Source organism: Amblyomma mixtum, chromosome 9 (genome assembly GCF_055824585.1).
Source record: "Amblyomma mixtum isolate Tamu chromosome 9, ASM5582458v1, whole genome shotgun sequence".
NCBI classification, from domain to species: Eukaryota; Metazoa; Arthropoda; class Arachnida; order Ixodida; family Ixodidae; genus Amblyomma; species Amblyomma mixtum.
The window spans coordinates 57145391-57165133 of NC_143020.1; the positions used below are offsets into that span (position 1 = coordinate 57145391).

Below are 19743 nucleotides of genomic sequence, written 5' to 3' on the forward strand. Positions count from 1 at the left end.
AAGCGCGAGCACTCGCGGTACAGCGAATTCCAGCCACTGTACTCGCGGCATGACTCGAGGGCAGGGTTGCCGTTGGGAACATTTTAAAAGGAGCCAAAACTTGAGCTGAAAGTAGTCAAAAGTAGCCATGCCATTCCATCTTTGTTTTGCTCATTAATAAATTGAAGTGTAAAAAAATTGATAAAAATTATTCTTGGCGGTGTTGTCAACACTAAGCTTCAAAGAAATTTTTCGAAACTAAACGTGTATTTATCCACCGCTTTACGCATAAACGTAGGCATCCGCTCTCGTTCCCACGTGCGTTCCAAGCCAATCCCAATCCATAGCTGGTGGTCATTTCGTTTGGATGTTTGGCAGTGGCAGCGCGCGCTTGTGAATTTTTATTTCTTCAAGCTTTTTCAAGTTTGGTGGCGGCACGCGTGAGTCACCGAGGGGAACCAGAAGGCACTGCTTGCGTAAGTATACATTCTGTCCTTTTTTCCCTTTCATGTTAGTTGTCAGCTAATATTTACTTGTGAACTTGTCAAGAGTGAGGACAATGAGCACGCCTCGTGTGTCGCCCCTTTAGCTAACTTGTCTGTAGGCCTCTGTCAGCAGTTGTCTTTTGATTAACTCAGCGGCGCATTGCAAGGTGTAACTGCGTGTAAGGGTTGGGGTAATATGAAGTAACACACACGTACACGAAGGGAAGCGCTTCTAAATGTCGCGTGTGTTTGTGTGTTCCTTCATCAGGGTGAACGCACTATCCCGGCAAATCTTGTTGGCGCATTGCTTCTGAGAGGGTTTGTTTCTCACGGCACATCGTACATTTATGTACGTGTATAGATATTATGATCATGATCGCAATGACAGTCGTCACGTGGTTACGGCGCTCGGCTGCTGACTCGAAATACGCGGGTTCGATCCCGTCTGCGGCGGTCGAATTTCGATGGAAACGAAATTCTGGAGGCCCGTGTACTGTGCGCGATATCGGTGCACTCTAAAGAACCCCAGGTGGTCGAAATTTCCGGAGCCGTTCTCTGCGGCGCCCCCCCATGACCAACCAGTTGCCACGTGCGATGCAGTTGAGTGTTTTTCATCGCCAATTTTTGCTTTTGTGAGGCTAATCGCTTGGTTCAGGCATGCATGTCAGACGTCATAGAGTCGCAGCCTGCATGCCTTGTGCTTGATTGACAAATGCTTCCATGGCAGTGTTGACATTGTTGCGTTGCGAGTCTCCGTGCGATGAGAGAAATGTGACAAGAACAGGATGAATGAACACAGTTCTTCTGTACTGCCAGAAGTAATGCTGCTCCTGCCAGTGATCGGTTACAGAAAAAAAATTGAGAGTACTTTTTATTTATGTGTGTCCCTTCCCGCTACTCAGAGCCTTGTATTACAAAGTCTAGATCAGTGTGACTCTACATATAGCGAGTGCTAGTTTCGAGCTCGCTAATTGAACGCGCTTGTTTTCTCTCTTCCTCATTTGGTCAATCTTGCGTTTTACTGGTTTCTTTTTTCATCACTATGCTCCTGGTAGACTGCACTCAGTTTGATGGTCAATGCAGTGAAGTTGCACGCCACTATTGCTGGATGTTATTTGGTTCACATGACAGCAGGCAAAGAAATATTGTTTAAATAAGTCCCAAATTGCAGGCGCTCGTGACACTTGTAACTCTCAACTCATGAAAGTTCAGAAGTGCGTTGCGAAGTAGAACGAGATGGTTGTAAGAGTACCTGTCAGTTGTCATGGTAGTGTGAAGTTTTCGGCACCCAAACAGGCAAGTGCCAGTAGAGTATGGCACAGACAGTGTCTGGTAAAAATCCTTGTTTCCCCATTAATCTTTTGTCGTGTTTCCTCTGTGCAGCATGTCAAAACCATTCGCTGTGGTGAAGTTTCCTCTTGAGGATGACTGCCTTGCAGTCATTCCTGTCGGATGGCTCACAGAGACAAAATTAAGAGTGCTACTGGCCTGTGGCCAGGAGCTCGGAGGTGACGCGGCTCGCAAAAGCTGAGGCCGAGCCAGCTCTCGGAGGGGAGTGGATGAGTTGCCCAGTGGTCGTCGTTACCACTTGCCGTAAGTAGTCTTATTGCAGACATAATGATGGTAGCTTCATCAGCGATTGTAAAGGCCTCTTTGCTAGATTCTCTGAGTCTGCACCTCTGCATGGCTAAATTACGACTAAGAAGTCATGTTGATAGCCACCGCTTAGCCAGCTGTCAAAAAGAGGAGCAGAATGAACTGTTAGCTATTGCACTTGTAAGCTGATGAACTACTTCTGAAACTCATTAGTGCTTTGTTTTTGAAGACCTGTAGTTCCCAGAATTAGTGCTGAACTCAGTATGCTTAATAATATTTAGTACAGAAAGGTTTAGTATGGTAATTTTTTTTTTGCATTATGAAACATTGTTTTGGCACACAAAAAGCACAGACGAGGAAAGAGCACACAATACAAGTGCCAGACATCAATTGATGCTTTGCGTTGTGTGCTCTTTCCTCATCCATGTTTGTTGTGCACTGAGACAGTGTTTCATAATGCAAATTCAGAACCAACTCATCCAGCTGTTTACATTTAGTTCAGTTTGAATTGTAAGCCTGCCGCAGTGGCTGAGTGGTCCATGCTGCTGAGCCGAGGGCCCAGGTTACATTCTGTCTGTGGTGAAATGGAGCAGTGCAGAATGCGCTTGTGCTCTGTAATATCAGTGCATGTTAAACAACCCCATGTGGTCTAAATTAATCTGGAGTCTTCCGCTACGTCATTCTTCATAGCTTAAAGCTGTTAAATCCTAGAAATCAGAATCACACTTTTAATTGTAAATAAAACAATGCCTCTGCCACATGAGTGTTTCACAGGCTTTCAAACTGATGGTCTGTTGGCCTGAGTGCTGCTATACAGGCAGCTGAACGGGGATCAAGTCAGCAAAGCAGCCCAGAACAGCGTTTACATGCAGTAGTGCTGTGCACTCTCAAATGACAGTGTTGTGGTTAGGTGCTGAGGAATGAAGCCACAGCAGTATTATTAGTGAAATTGGAAAAAAAATCCCGGTGCACTTGAAGGGGCTATGACAGGGTCATTCGACATATTGGTAAATTGGTTTTTGAGGAAAGGCAGTTTTGCGCTTCTGGGAATAATATGAAAGTCTGATTCCACTCCTGGAAGTATTAGTACGTGGGGCGCTTTATTTTTAAAAAAAATGCGATAGAAATCGTGATCGGGAAGCTGTTCCCACTGCGAGTGGCCACCATATTGAACTGCTCATGTGATGTCACAATAGATGGCAGAGCGTTATCTGCAATGCAGGCTACACTGTCAAAGGACATGTCTCCTTCCTTTTGTGCATAAATGAAGTAGTGGTCCTACCTCATGCGGGAGTGTCATGAACGTGTTACTCTGCTAAAATGATAAACTTAATGTATGTTTCTATTGGCATAGTTAAGGCATGGTTGCACTCGGTGGGCTGGGCGGTATAGGCCTTAGCTGATTGATGCACCAATCTTTCACATTATACCGGTGACGATACCAGCGCAACCAGTGATCGCCTAAAGCCTGTGACCGATGAAAGCAACCGGCGGATGGTCACTCGATCTGTCTTCGGCAGACCAGAGGCTGAGTCGGCGCTGCTTGTGGGCAACAAATTTGGAGCCTTTATTTAATGCAAATGGTCACCAAGCATGCTTCTGGATTAAACAATTTAAAATTAAGTACTAGTCATATCGAATAAAGCATGTACATGTAATTAGCGGGAAGCGGAGATCCTCTAATATCCCAATGTTGGAAGTCACATCCTTGACGCTTCTTGCAGCACTGTTACAGTGTGTGAACAAATAAAGCTACGACTGGTGAGAAACAGAAGAGAACATTTTTGGTAATGTGAACTTACCTTGCGTCTCATCCTGTACAAATGAGCAATATACAGCCACTTGTACACTAGCTTTGTAAACAAACACGCTGGGGTGTACATACTTGCAATTTACGAATCGGTGCATTCCTGCAGGAATCTTGAAGCACTCATTAATTGTATACACGAGTGAGTTGCTTAACAAGCACTGAGAAAAGCGAGTGGAACCTCGGGATCCTGTCACTGCCGCACAATCGGCTGTGGGTGAAGTGAAATGGAGACAGCAGTGGCTGTTGGTCAGTGTGGGCAGTGAAGCTTTTGGATCACTTCGGGATCTACCGTGGCAGGACTGGGGTGGCAGCGCCGCGTGCTTTCGTGTGCCGGCCATCATTTCCCATGCTCTGGTAATGGTCACACTGACCATGGTTTTACAAAAGGGCTTTACCAGCCGAAAAAAATTAGTGTGTTTGACTAACATGTGCGCACTCGCATGCAGCTTCTCGAGCATCGGCACAGAAACAGCCTTATTTGGGATCGTAGGAGGTTTTGAGTTATTATTGCAGGTCAGTTGCCTTGTCTTGAAAGGCACTGCCGTTTTAGGTGATTTGCTGTCGCAGTTTGTAGTGCTCTGGGAATACTAATACCGCTGGTGTTTCAGTCTTCTGCAATGCCGAGTATGAAAGTAATGCACTTTAAACCAGACTGACACAATCTTTAAATCATTGTAGAAGCTAAAGTTTGGTACTTGCATTAAAATTTGGGAGGGTAATCTTTGTTCACGTTTTTCTACTGTGAACATATCATGCATGAGAGCATGCTTTGGTGCCGCTCGAAACAATGCTAACAACCTTGTACAATGCTCGAGGGCCCTTGAAATCTCGCTAAAGAGTTCCACACTGCTTTGACTCGATAGACTATATACTCAATGGCCATTAAAACTTCCTTTGTAGCAGCGCTCAGCGTGAGGTGATAGACTATCAGTTTGAGAGCCTTCGAAATGCCCGTCTGACAGGGATGTGAGATGCCTGCGTCATTGCCACACTGCACCTTGGCCTTATATATGCTGTTTGCTACCTGGAAATTACAAATGCCAGAAAGCAAGCATATTTAAACTACGTGCATAATGGCGTGACTTGCAGTGTGACCTGGTTGTCCTGAAATGTGCCAAATAATTGGTTGGAATATAAAACACAGTAAACTGCGATATAAAATGAGCTGGAGCATTTCCTTGTCTATTCTAACAATCAGGCTGCTCTAAGATGTTCATCCTGAAATACCAGCATGATACACTCACATTATTTTTTTGTGTGTGTGTAGTGTGGTGTCAATGGATCCCAGCAATGTGAGAAATGTTGCTTTATTTCATATGAAGTAGAATTTTCATGTAGATTGCTCAAGAGTTTGGTTTTTGATTTGTAATTTTTCATTTTCATTTATTGGTTTTGTTTGGCCAGTACAGAGACTGCAAACAAGGGAGAGCAAGCTAAAGGCGCCTAGTAGCGCCTGACAGAGGCCTGCCCTCCCCATGTAAAAAACAAAAAAACAAAGTGGCACTTGGCAATGATACAAAGTTTCCATAAGTAACAGAAACAAGAAAAACAGTGGATATATTGACAACGAAACAGAGATCAGGCATGCATAGAGCTAAGCACAACAAAACTAAGATCAAAACATAACAGACAAAAACTGATTAGGTAAAAACACACCACAACTAGCTATAACAAAAATATTCATGAACAGTTTTCCTAAATCTGACCTCGGACATATTTTGTAGTGACAATTCTGTTAAATATGGGTAGGCGTTTAATGTATGAGGAATTATGTGAGTTAGTTTTTGGAACCCATAGTTTGTACGGGATTTTGATGCATGGTATTGAGGGTGCCTAAGACTGTATGCTGTTTGGGCAATTAAATATGTGCTCTCGAAAGTCTGCCAGTTTCCTTTCATAAGGTTTCTGATATAAACAGCAAGCTTCTTGTGGTAAGTGGCCGTGATGGTTAGCAGTCTATGGTTGAGGAAGGAAGGACCTGTGCTCTCACTGTAATGTAAGTTATCAATCGCTCGTACAGCTCTTTTTTGTAAAGTACTTTCACAAGATTGGTTGAGGTAGTCGTTCCCCAGATCAACAAACAATATTGTACATGCGAAAAGACTAGAGAGAAATAAATTTGTAGTTTGAATTTTCGAGGCAGTATTGTGCGAAATTTATTTAGGATACCAACAGAGCGAGCCATTTTAGTGCTAACGTAGTTTACATGATCTGTCCAGAGTAAATGTTCTTCAAAAATGACTCCAAGGAACATTGTAGAGCTGACACGAGTTATAGGAGCTTGCTCGAAGTGAATTTGGAAGTTGTTCGGAACTTCCTTATTTTTGGCTCTAAACAGTATGTACTTTGTTTTCCTGACATTAAGTTCTAACCTATTTGATTTTAACCAACTATTGGAGGCTGCTTGCAAAATATTACTATCTTGCCCTGAAAAAAATACGTTAGTATCGTCTGCATAGATTATAATGTTGTCTGCTGGACGAAGGTTGACGATATCATTAATATATAATAAGAACAACGTTGGTCCTAGAACGGAGCCCTGTGGCACACCAGACACAATCTGACCGATCCCAGATGAAATACCGTTAATGATAGTTGTTTGAGATCGGTTGTCAAGGTAGCTAGCAAATAAGGTTAAAGGAACGCCGCGTATTCCATAACACCGCATTTTTTCAAGCAATATCTTATGGTTAACCGAGTCAAACGCTTTCCTCATATCAAGGAATATCCTCCTGAGACCCGTGTATGGCAATTTGTCCAATATATTGGACATTAGCTTTTAAGCCAGTACTCCCGCGCCGAAAGATTCATCTTCATAAAACCCGCTTGTCCAATACATTGGACAACTGGTGGCGCCATCTGTGCACCTTTTTTGAAATTAAACTGCTCACTTTCCCGCCAAAACACTTTGAAAACGGCGGCGTTCAGCGGCGCGGCGTTCTATGGCACCTGCCGCAGAAGTAAGTGTTGTTTCTGCAATTTTACCTACTTTGAACGCGTAAATTTTGTTGGATATCAACAAAAATAGAACAGAAAACATGTAGATATCATAATTGTAACTCTACATGACCTAACTTTTCTGTGCTTTCAATCTGATTTCACGTGTCCAATACGTTGGACGCTGGGACTCAGCCCGGTTATTTTGACCGCGCTTTTGAGATGGCTTTCGCAATAACTGTAAACGAATACTGCTGGTATTTAACGGCTGGGGACGAAATAACGTCTTTATTGTTGTAGGAGACAGGCCTCGCGTTCCTGATGAGACGGCCGAAGCAGTTTTACAAAGAATTGCACAAGCCAACACATCAGTTGGTTGGTTTAGTTGGTTTATGGGGTTTAACGTCCCAAAGCAACTATGGCTATGAGAGACGCCGTAGTGAAGGGCTCCGGAAATTTCGACCACCTGGGGTTCTTTAACGTGCACTGACATCGCACAGTACACGGGCCTCTAGAATTTCTCCTCCAAAGAAATTCCAGCCGCCGCGGCCGGGATCGAACCCGCGTCTTTTGGTTCAGCAGCCGAGCACCTTAACCACTGAGCCACCGCGGCGGCCTCCAACACGTCAGACATTGACCTATCGGACAGCGACGACGACACTATTGTCGATCCAAAAACAGCAAGAAACCCAAGAAACGTCAAGAAGCAAGAAACGTCAAGGAAAAAAAACAGCAAGAAACAGAGTGTGACAGTGAAGTTGAGTGGAGCCCACCATCAAAGCAAGCTCGACGAGGAGAGACCAACAAAAGTGCCTACCACTTCCAAAGGCTGCCTGACGCAGCTAACGCTGCGCGCTGCAGGTTTGAGGGGTGCACCATCAAAAACAAAGTTCTTTTGCACAAAATGTCAGCAGTTCTGCATAACAAAAGACAGAAGATGCTTCGAAAAGGCACACAGCAAGTGAGCACAGCGAAACTTTTTTATTCAGTTGACGTATATTTTGCTACTTTGACTTTTGTGATAATAAAGTATTTTTTTCGCACAACTTTTACAGCTTTATCTGAAGTATTTTATGGCACGCCCACTTGGCGGGAAAATACCGCTAGAGTCCTAGTGTCCAATATATTGGACATCGTGCTGAGCTGAAACTATTAGTTCTGTTGAGAAAATATCTCTCACTTTTCACCTTTGCACTCCTACCAGCTTATTCTGAAACCCTACAAAGTTTTTGTGCACTCAAATTCACTTCGGGTCTCAGGAGGATATGCCAACTGTTAGCAGTTTATTTTCTATGTTTTCAATTAGCTTTTCTTTGATTAAGGCGGCCTCAGTTGTTTTGTTTTTTTGAAATCCGTACTGTTGCTTGGAGATGACATGGTTTTTGTCGAGATATTGAGAATGTTTGCAGGATCCTACAAGAGAAAAGGTGCGGCGCTACGAGTTCACTTCAGCCCTAGAAAGCTCGGCAGTTTCTGGTAATTGAAATTCTCATATTTCTTTATTGATGAGAAATTATTTTGCATACTCAACAAGACGTTCATGTGCAATTATTTTTTAGGAAATAAGGGCCACAACGATGTTGTACAGCTGCCGTCACCACGTACGACATGAATTCTCATTTGTTAAGCCGCCGCGGTGGCTCAGTGGTTACGGCGCTCGGCTGCTGACCCGAAAGACGCGGGTTCGATCCCGGCCAAGGCGGTCGAATTTTGATGGAAGCGAAATTCTAGAGGCCCGTGTACTGTGCGATGTCAGTGCACGTTGAAGAACCCCAGGTGGTCGAAATTTCCGGAGCCCTTCACTATGGCGTCCCTCATAGCCTGAGTCGTCTTTGGATGTTAACCGCCTTAAAACTAAAACACCATTTCTCATTTCTATTTAATGTAAGGTCGACATTGTGTTAGTTTTTATTGGGGATTTATGGTAGTATGCTTGCAAAATCTGGGAAAAAAAACTCCACCGTAGCTAATTGCACTTGCAGAGAAATAGAACGTGTACAGACTTGGCATCAGCTTTTTACATTTGCCATGCTCTCAGATCAGCAGTGAATCTGCCAGTAACCATTTCGTGGCAAACTCTCTTACCCACGTTAACAGTACTGCGAACAGGTTTCTATTCACATGACATATATTCCGCTCTCTGTTTTTGGTTTCGCCATGACAGTTTCTTTTATGTCCTTAAATGTACCGTATTTTCCGGTGTATAAGACGCGCCCGCCATATATGCAGGCTGTAATTGAAAAAGTTGCTATATAAGACGCACCCTTATATAAGACGCACCCCAGTTTACCCAGTTGGGCTAGTGAGGATCAATTAAACACGCTTGCGCGACCATCATGAAATTCACCGTACTTGTGAGAAATTCTTAAGCAACGCTAAGTGGTCGAAAAAGGCAACACTCACACCATTCCTGCCCACGTTTTAGAAAAAAGAAAGAAAAACGAAAAACTCTCCCATATGTCCATAAGAACATTTTATTTCTACTTAAAACCTTGGAAGTCTTCACCTTCGGATGCGCTATCAAAAAGTTCGCCCATTTCTGGTGGCAACGCGACTGAAATATTCTGTTCGCACTACGTACATGGAGCAAACAAAATGGGAAAGGGTGGCTAAAATAAGAACGCCGGCTTGTCCTGGCTTGTCTTGACAATGGTGAGAAGCGTGATTGTTGTCATCTTTTGGCATTTCACATTACTTTTGCTTGGGGCCTCCGAAACGGTGGTGTGTTTGTGATCCCGGAAGTCGTCATCCCCGTCGTTTCATGATAAAGTTCACCTAAAAAAAGTTGCGCACGGTGGTCCCTGTATTGAAGTATTAACCGTGTTACAACCGCATCATTGGTAGTGATATTTTTTCGGTAAAAAAAGCTTGAAAATGAACCTGAGTAATTTCTGAACTCTCTAAAAAAAAACGAAAAATTCGCATATAAGACGCACCCTTGTATAGGACGCACCAGCAAGATTTTGAAAAAAAGCCGCGTTTTATACACCGGAAAATACGGTACCAATGCACCATGCTGGTGCATGAGAAATGTAATTATTGAAGTACTATAGACACATATTTAAAAAATTGAAAACTGATTTTTCAGGAAAGAAAGTGGTGCAGTAATTCTCTCGCATTTCGGTGGACATTCATAAGGGAAGGGATAAAGGAGGGAGTGTGAGAAGAAAGGAAGAAAGAGGTGCCGCAGCGCCCTGGGGTAATTTCAGCCGACTGGGGATCTTTAACATGCACTGACATCGCACAGCACACGGGCGCCTTTTGCATTTCGCCTCCATCGAAACGCGCCGCCGCAGTCGGATCACAACGTTCTTTTGTGTGTCATAGGTATCTGCATGATGTGACATTGTTTGTCACGTCAACTACTTGTCATGGAGGTGTCGGTTTTGGTGGGTTTTGAATTATGAAGTCTTTGTACAGCCTGTGATTGAAACCAAATTAAAATATCTTTTCGGCCAAAGGAAGTGTTACTATTGCCTGGGGGGCATCTCTATATAACCAGGAATTTGTTTCTGAACTTCGTAATTTTGTGTCTATTGTGTTTTAAGATCACCTGTATGCAAAACAGCCTGGCCATGCAACTGTTCTGTCCCTTCTCCAAAAATATCCTGAAGTAGCATTTCTGCATTCAATTAGGATAGAAATGTGACATTGTAGTTGTACACAGTAGTGTGTTCTGTACTTCCTGGATTGCCATCAATGACACATGTTCATCTTCAGCCCCACTGAATCACGCTGGGGAGAGCGTGAGCGAAAACAGTGCGCCACCCAGCGAGCTGGAGGAGTCGACAGCTGGGACTGTTGATGGTGAGATTTTCACTTTGTTTACTTTTGTGCAAAAAGAGAAATGCAAGCCAAACATGGGGACACAGTGAGAGGAGAGGACAAATGCTGCTTGTCCCGTCTTTTCACTGTGTTCCTTTCTTTTAATTACACTCCTATTTTGTCTAGTATCAAGTGACACGACAAGATGTAGAAGCTAGATCTGCTTTGTCTTATAGAAAAACAGAGCAAATTTTAAATTTCTCATTGTACCTGCTGCTGCCGAGCAGCAGTCAACAGGCCCAGAAAGATCTAGAGAATATACTTATTCAGGAAGATATTTGCATGGAGTTCTCGTCAGTGGCTCTTGCAATGGTGCTAGGAGCACATTTCTAGTTTCAAACTATGTGCTTTGAAAGGGGTCACTCTGAAAATCATCACATGTATTTCTCAAAAACGATTGTATTGAACTGAAGTGGTACTGGAATTTACAACCTAGTACTTCCATTGCTTTCTCTTGTGATTCATAGTGGACTGGTTGTTGTGTGCCCTTCCCAAGAGCTGTATGTTGTGCTTTTGTTGGGTTCTTTTGGATCCTGGCATTTCTGTTGCCTCTCTCTGCCTACATCACCACCAGGAAGCCACTCCTACAAATTGCACTCTACACAGTAGTCCCATGTTCTGTGCATTTGTTTCCTTACCAGCATAATTTGGTCGCTTCCAGAGGCACACAGGTCAGCAAGGCCCATATTGTAATTTTTCATTGTCTTTCAAAGTATTTTAAAAGTTTATTGGTTGGAAGTGAGTGCAGTGCCTTGGATGCAGCGAAATGTGCTGAAAAAAATTAATTGCAATATCACAAAGCTCCCATAAAGGGTGCTGAAGGAGATAAGCAGCCAATAATAGTGGCATGCTCTGAAGGAGGACCTCTTGCTTAGGAAAGAACTGAACAGCCTAACTGCCTTGTGGAGCACATCAGCTGGCTCCTAGTCTTGTCTTGCCTGCAGCAAAATGGATGCGTGGTAAGAGATAAATGTGACCTTGTTTTATTTCTCAACGGTTTGGCACCTCCTGTGCCTAGCAAGAAACGTTTGGTCCACCTCTTTGTTGCATTTCGCTTGTCAGCTAAGGGCTATAATTCCATAAGGGCTATCTTTGTTGCAGTTTTAATGCATTGATCCCTGCCAGCACTTGCAGTTAGAACAGATGTCTACCTCCAGCATTTTGGCCAATGTGGGTGTTGCCGTAAGCAATACTTTCCAAATGGTGCAATGCTATATTAAGGGCACAGGCCTGCTCTCCTTTCTGGCTTCTATTAGCACATGCTTCTCATGACACTGGAAGAATCCATTTGCGACTAACTGCTGCCATCTCTGCCATGGTGCAATAGCAGTGGAAATGCCCATGAACCAATGTAAAAATTGGCGAAGCTCATAGACTGAGAAGTCCTTTACACAACAAGGCTGCAGGTTCTGTGCTAGCTATCACACATAGAGCAGCTCCATTTCACCTAGGTGTTTGTCAGTGCATGGTGACATTTATGGCATTTAAATTAGGCTAGCAAGGAATAGAACATGAATTAGAAGTGTCTTGGAGGATAAAATTGGTGGAAGTTTAGGAGCATAGTACAGAGTGTGTTGCTGCCTACTGTTAGCCTCATATTGTTCTTTATTGTACCTCAGTGCGCAAATGATATTATTGCGCCCAGGTTAACCCTGCTCTCACTGAAATTGTTGATTGCTTCAGTTTCAGCTACCCTGCTGAAGCTGATGCGCCTGGTGCTGGAGGTCCGACAGCAGCAGTGCGACTTAATGCAGCGGTTACAAAGGCTGGAGGATCACGTGCTGCTGCGGTCAGACCGGCAGCTGGAGCAGAGGACTCGGCCAGTGTCCCCCTCGCCACCGCCTCCCACCCTTGCACTGCCCGCATTCTCCCCCGAGCAGTTGGACACTGCGGAAGCTGCCGTCCAGGACGACAGCGTGGCTGCTGGACTGGTGATTTAATGTTTCTGATAATTTGTGTCTGGAAAAAATTAATGCCTACTAACGAATTGCATGCATAATGTAATTCCGAGGTTTGTGAAGAAATCTTGAGCTCCAAGAGTATTTGCATGCCGTGCTCTGTGAATAACATGCTCTTCATAGATATAATTCCTACTGTTGTGCTGGAGTGTGCTGTCACAGTGTGTTTTGTTAATGTAAATGTCTTGTTCATGAAAGTTGCTTGCTGATATACACACTGGCTGTTTCAGTGAACATTTTCAGGAATTCCTAAGAATAGGGAGTTCAAAATAGAAGAAATATTTGCAGGTACACACGCACAGTTATGCAGTAAATTATGTCCACCACTGCTGAGAGATCGTTCCTCCAAAAAAAAAAAATTGTTTTCCCATATCGAACTTGCGCTTCTTTAGGAATTTTTGAGAGTGTTCACTGGAACGCCCTGTCGATTCCTTGTGTGGTGAGATTTACTGTTGGAAGCAAAAGTGGTACGCAATGCCCAGCCGGTAGCAGAGCTTGCAAAAACTGCATCACGTGTCGGGACAGCTGTTAGGGGACTCTCTTTATCTGCTCTTTGGCTCCTATCAATTTGTTGGGCTCAGTAGCAGTGCTGAACATGTGGTGCTCGCAATATTGCTTACGGCAAGTGCCAGTTGTCACATCATGTTTCAGCCACGCAATGCAAAGAAAATGCCACCTGCGAGACTGCTGTCGCATCAGAGCGTTTAGGCGAGAAGGAGCGCTAAACAGCAAACAAAGCTACTGATGCTGGTTCTGTGCGAAGCATTGCACCTGTCACATCTTGTAGTAGCTTGGTATTTGGCGGTGCAGTCACAGGCTTTTTTGGGGCAGTTGCTCTCAGATGGTGTCACTCAATGTCATTCGATGTAGTTTTCCAGAGCTCTGCCGGTGGCCGGTCGTTGCATAACAGACTTGGTTCCAACAAATTTTTTTTCTCAGTCAAATATTTCTGTGATTACATTATTGTTTTACATCGATCAACAGCAAAAAAAAATCCCCTATGCTTTTGTTGCCTGTGGCTGCCTTTCTTCGTATGTGTCTCATAACGAGCCCCTCATTTTCCTTACATTTGTCATTTATTGTTGTGCTGTTTTAATTTAGTTCAGCAGTGGACTTTGTAGCTAACATTAAGGATGTTGTAAGGTCTGTTTTACAGGAAGCTGAGCTTTCGGTTAATATACTGTTGCATGAACTGCTGTGAACACAGCTGGAAGTTGGTCCTCTCTCAGCGCGTCTTTAATTTCGGCTAGGTTTCCCAAATAATGGGGCAGCTTTAACCCACCTCTTCCCTGTCTTTTGCTCACATTATGCACATTTCATTACTTAATCTGCTGCCAAAAACAAGCAACATCGTTTAATTAAATGTGGTTGCTAAGCACGCAGCTTTACTCAGGTGCTTGGGGATTTAAATAAGCGCCCTTTGTATAGCATTAATTAGACTGCTCAATTTCAGGGTAGTGAGCCCCGCCATGGTGGCTCAGTGGTTAGGGCACTCGACTGCTGAACCCAAAGACTCAGGTTCAAACCCAGCCGTGATGGCCAGTTTTCCACGGAGGCGAAAAGCAAGGCGCCCGTGTGCAGTGTGATGTCAGTGGCGCATGTTAAAGACCCCAGGTGGTCGAAACTTCCGGAGCCCTCCACTATGGTGTCCCTCATCATAGCCTGAGTCACTTTGGAACTTTAAGTTCTACAAACCAAATCAATTTTAGCGTAACGGCTGTGCAGAGAAAACACATCCAGCACATAGATATCTGCAAAAAGCATTATAGTTATAATATAATAATGTCCAAGATGCAAAGCATAATGGGTAGGTGTTGGCCACCTTTGCTTAATCGCTAAAGTTTCCCTGCTCTTAGTAAACTGGGAAAAAAAAGAATGTCCATATTGGTGGTGGTGCTTTCTGCTGGTAGCAACTAGTCAAGCTATTGTATCATACAGAAATTATGCATTATGATTGTAGGTACTCGCATGGGCTGTTGACAGGTAGTCACACAATTGTCTTAGCTATTCGATTCTGCTAAACTAAATGAAATTATAATTGATGTTTGTGCCTAATAGCTTGTGCACCTGTGGTGTTTCTTTTCAGCGAAAGCAGCTGGTCCGCCTGGGGGGCAAGGGCCTGAGGGAGGTGGGCTCCAACATAATGACCGCCATCATGGGGGTGGCTGTACAGAGGATGTACAGCCTCCATGGCCGCAAGGGCAAGTGGTCATTTATTGCCCTGAAGTTATGCAAGGTGGCAACAGGTATGTTGTTGCAGTAGCTTTTAACTGAATTTTAAAAGATGAGTGGAAGAACATGCACCAGGTTCTGCTGCGCTTTGTTTCCTTTTCTTCTTTTCAGTTGATACTTTACCAGTTTTCTTTTTCATTACAGGTGAATATTTTGTTACTGTTTTTATGGGGGTAGTCATCTGCAGTTTTCTTCCATGTGCATCTGAAGATATATGAGTCAGCAGATGCCTTTCAAAGAAAGCCCTCCCATCAGTCACATCCATCTCTTGTCATGGATCGTAGTCGTGCCTTGTATCTGCCAGCCATTTGTGCTCCCATATGTTAGTAGTGCAAAGTGGTCGACCGTGATGTCGCAGCAGCTTTATACAGTTGGTTAGAAGAGCTTTCAGGTGGATTTTCTCCTCAAGTTGTATTTGGATACTGTAGTCCTTTCATTCTGGCACGCACTTTGAGTTAACATGTACTTGTGGCCTTTTCTGTTTCCTCTGTTGCTGAAATAATCTTGATTTCTGTGAACGAGCAAACTTTTTCTGCTGGCCTAAAATGAACGCTTATCTTATGCAGATGCCATCTGTGAGAAGACGGGGGCGGATGTGGTGGAAGCGCAGGGGTTTATTAGGAAGTGGTTGCCAGGTTCGGTGGACCGTGGCGGCGGACGCAAAAGGCGTTTTGCCGAAGCGTTTCTGCCAAGTACCGCTGCCGGCCTGGCAACCACTGCGAGCCCCTGTGCTTCAGCCCCCAGCACAGTGCCCTCCCTTCCCCAAGCGGCCCCCACCTCCCAGAAATCCTCCTCCTGCGCGGCCCTGGCTCCTTCCCAAGGTCCCGCCTCCTGCGCGGCCCTCGCTGCCTCGCGCAACCGCGCGTCCCCAGCCACGGTGCCTAATTATTTAATAAATTGTTTCTCAGTTGGATTCTTTCGTTGCCTCATTTTGTTGTGCATGTGTATAGAAGAGATGATTGCAGCTTTGCAATGCCAAAACCCATGGCTTTCCCAATGCGAACATTAACTGGCATGTGAATATTCGCTGAACTGGAAATGCAATGGTGGCATAAACTTCGGGCAAGCGTTAGCAGAAAGGCTGAACAGTGGCCTAATTGTGGTATGTCAAGCCGGTGTTGGTAGAGCGGCTGAAAGTGGGTACAATAGCGGCATGAATGTCGGTTCAGTGTTGGTAGAGCGGCTGAACAGTGGTCTGATAGTGGCATGAATGTCGGTTCAGTGTTGGTAGAGCGGCTGAACAGTGGTCTGAGAGTGGCATGAATGTCGGTTCAGTGTTGGTAGAGCGGCTGAACAGTGGTCTGAGAGTGGCATGAATGTCGGTTCAGTGTTGGTAGAGCGGCTGAACAGTGGCATGAATGTCGGTTCAGTGTTGGTCCGAACATCAGGCCAAGGTTGGAAAAAGTAACTTTTTGCCCCAATGCCGACGTCGGTACGACTTTCGAGCCGGTTTTGACCAGCATTATGCCAGCGTCGGTCCATTGTTGGTGTGCTGCTTGGGGTATTCATCAATTCCGACAGTTCTAAACGTGGCTTTTTTCTTGAAACATTTAGAACATCCAGTTTTGTGCGTCTGACTCAGTACACCAAGCAACCCCGAGGGGACAGGGCGGAAGGTACCCCTTTTCTTTGGCGGCAGGTGGGCGTCACACCTGTCGAGTCCCGACACGACTGCCTCCGGGGCAGCGCCGTTTCGGCCCCCTGGATAGTGAGGTATTTTTCCCTCTCAGATGAAGGGGAAAGAGAAGCTAAGATGACAGGGGCGCTGGCGGATCTCTTGTGCACGTGCATCAGCGTCAGCAGAACCCATGGAATGCTTCGCTCTCAAGAATGGTGCCGGCTTCGACGACAAGGACCTTCCAGGAACTAAATGGACCACGAGCAGAGGAATCCCCGAGACGTAGCAACGTAGCAACGAGCGAGTACAGCCCACGGCAAAAAAAAAAAAAGAAAAAAGAAGAGGGTCTCGGAAGACGGTCGCGAGCGGCTCGGAAGGAAGAGGGTTGTTGGAAGCGCACCTGAAGTTTGCTGCCACTGCACCAGCGCCACTTCTCCCCTGCCGGTCATTTTGGCGTTCCTGTCCGGGCACGTCGCGGGCGGAGCGCATTGAGCCAGCAGCCTGTCGACTGGTACGCGCGTGCTGCTCGCGCAGCTGGCACTCTCTCTTTCATTGTGAGCACGTGCCGTCCTGCTCGCGGGCGCACAAAAGTGTTGTTGCCGCTCGCTGTGAATTCCGCGACGTTCTAAGAGTGGAGAAACTTGTTGTGTCTGGGGCTGTCACAATAGTTCTCTGAACATCGGCGGCCAAGGACTGCCGTGGAATTCTACAGATTTCCTGGAGATGTCCTACATTCTTGGGGAAAAAAAATTAATATTGGAAAATTGTAACGTACAGTAACGGAAATATTGAAGGTAATGGTCCACCCTTTCTATATGCAGCAAAATCTTAAATATTTTTCATCGCTCGTATCGAGTAGTTGACGATAGGAAAAACGTTAATACTGAAAAAAATGCAAGCCTATGGATGGGAGATTGCTATAGTGAAATCTTCCAGTATATGAAAAAAAAATGCGTTCATACACTTTTTCCTATTAAAAAATGTTTTTGTCCGGAATTGTTGGGTATGAAATGGATGAGAACGAGAAACGGCAGGTCTCGATAACTGCTATGGGCAGGGTGAAGTAAGCTTTTCCTGTTGCTAAACCCGTTTGGCATGTTGCACGCGTAATATTATTTCTGAGCACTTTTTGCTGTAATTCACTAAGCATGCAGTGTTTAGTAAAGCTCGCGTTAACGAAACTCATTTCTTTTGCCATTTTTTCTTTTGGAGACTGACAACAGCTAGCGGCGTTATGCAGACGCGTGTGAGGCAAGGTCAGTGATCGCCTCAATGTTCCGACTTGTGACGCCTGGCTCAATTTTCGAAGCTGCTTTAAATGTAAAAATTTCTAAAAACAAAAATAATCAAAATGTTTGCTTGCACATGAATGAGCGTTTGCATATGAGCGATGGCTCTGCAAATAAATTGTTTTGGGGATGCGAGTGCGCTGTAATCGGCATTAAAATAAATATACCAACCGCTTATCTCCGTTGTAGCGATTGACCAAACTAGAGCATTTTTTCTCTTTGCCGTACATAGCAAGAAACTGGTAGGCGCATTTCGTGAGTGTTTTCGTTTTTCTCCTCAGCCTCGCGTGTCGCCTTAAGGCCACTTTATTTTAAGTTAAAATAAAAATTATTTCCATTATTATTCAGCGAAACACGTAACAAAATCCTTATTATTTGGCCAACAAACCTGCATGCACCTAACTGCTCAGCCACCCAACGAAATTAAGCATTTTGCGAAGATTCCCGCGCCAAAAAAAATGGTATTTACATCGAATTCCACGTCTTAAATGACCTCGTCATTTGCTTGCGATACACATTTCGCCGTTACGGTACCGGCTTTTTCATCAACAATCTGCTTCACGTAGTGGGCCTGATCCACTAGCAGTTCATTTTTCAAGTTTGCGCAGCGAAAAAAAAATTCATTGTCCACTATTTCTTTTAACCTACATCTCAGAGCGTACTGCCGCGACAAAAAGAAATGCGAACAGCGCAGTGCCTAGGCGCTCCGCTGTGGGAATTTATTTTCGTCACGCTTATACTTGGCTCGCAACACAAATACGCTAGAAACATCCGTGATACAATAATGTACCACTCTAGCGTCTTTTTGTTACTACCGAGATAAAAACGCGTTTAAGATAAATTCCGACTGCGCAGGGCGTGGGCGCCGTGCTGTCCGCATTTTTTCCTAGCGCCCCTGTACATTTTGCTAATCCTCTGAAGCTCGTCAGCGTTCAAGCAGGAGGGAAAAAGCTCGCGACTGCAAAAAGAGATTTGCAGGCTGGTCAACACGTGCTAGTACGTGCAGAACTGGCTTTTTTTCAGGAGAAAGCGCGCTGCTCGCGTAGCTACTGAATGGGAGGGAGACCGGTTTGCCCGGACAGAAGTGGGGAGTCGGTCGGAGAGGGCGCTTTTCAGTGGCGTCCGCAGCGCCCCCCTGCGAAGCTGCGGTCCCTGGCGGCGCGCGCGTCCCTGTCAGGAAGGCGGGGGCAGTCCGAGAAGCGCACCTGAAGTTTGCTGCCACTGCACCAGCGCCACTTCTCCCCTGCCGGTCATTTTGGCGTTTCCGTCCGGGCACGTCGCGGGCGTAGCGCATTGAGCCAGCAGCCTGCCGACTGGTATGAGCGTGCTGCTCGCGCAGCTGTCACTCTCTCTTTCATTGTGAGCACGCGCCGTCCTGCTCGCGGGCGCACAAAAGTGTTGTTGCCGCTCGCTGTGAATTCCGCGACGTTCTAAGAGTGGAGAAACTTGTTGTGTCTGGGGCTGTCACAATAGTTCTCTGAACATCGACGGCCAAGGACTGCCGTGGAATTCTACAGATTTCCTGGAGATGTCCTACATTCTTGGGGGAAAAAATTTAATATTGGAAAATTGTAACGTACAGTAACGGAGATATTGAAGGTAATGGTCCACCCTTTCTATATGCAGCAAAATCTTAAATATTTTTCATCGCTCGTATCGAGCAGTTGACGATAGCAAAAACGTTAAAACGAAAAAAAAATGCAAGCCTATCGATGGGAGATTGCTATAGTGAAATCTTCCAGTATATGAAAAAAAAAAATGCGTTCATACACTTTTTCCTATTAAAAAGTGTTTTTGTCCGGTGTATGAAATGGATGAGAACGAGAAACGGCAGGCCTCGATAACTGCTATGGGCAGGGTGAAGTAAGCTTTTGCCTGTTGCTAAACACGTTTGGCATGTTGCACGCGTAATATTATTTCTGAGCAGTTTTTGTTGTAATTCACTAAGCATGCAGTGTTTAGTAAAGCTCGCGCTAACGAAACTCATTTCTTTTGCCATTTTTTATTTTGGAGA

General features: G+C 44.9%; 1 protein-coding gene across 1 annotated transcript; it reads left to right on the forward strand.

The window, feature by feature from the left end:
* Window positions 1-338: 338 nt before the first annotated feature.
* Window positions 339-16726, forward strand: LOC149329156 (uncharacterized). The gene is made up of 8 exons (XM_089559190.1): window positions 339-455; window positions 1848-2057; window positions 8217-8283; window positions 10528-10614; window positions 12316-12563; window positions 14677-14836; window positions 15389-15699; window positions 16652-16726. Exons 5-8 carry the CDS (start codon window positions 12339-12341, stop codon window positions 16724-16726), a joined length of 771 nt encoding a protein of 256 aa, XP_089415316.1. The 5' UTR covers window positions 339-455; window positions 1848-2057; window positions 8217-8283; window positions 10528-10614; window positions 12316-12338.
* The last annotated feature ends 3017 nt before the right edge of the window (window positions 16727-19743 follow it).

Coding starts and splice junctions, on each gene's coding strand:
- LOC149329156 (XM_089559190.1), top strand. CDS start 12,339: ATGCGCCTGGTGCTGGAGGTCCGACAGCAGCAGTGCGACTTAATGCAG. Junction 12,564..14,676: donor ACAGCGTGGCTGCTGGACTG/GTGATTTAATGT, acceptor GTTTCTTTTCAG/CGAAAGCAGCTGGTCCGCCT. Junction 15,700..16,651: donor ACCGCGCGTCCCCAGCCACG/GTGCCTAATTAT, acceptor TTCGCTCTCAAG/AATGGTGCCGGCTTCGACGA.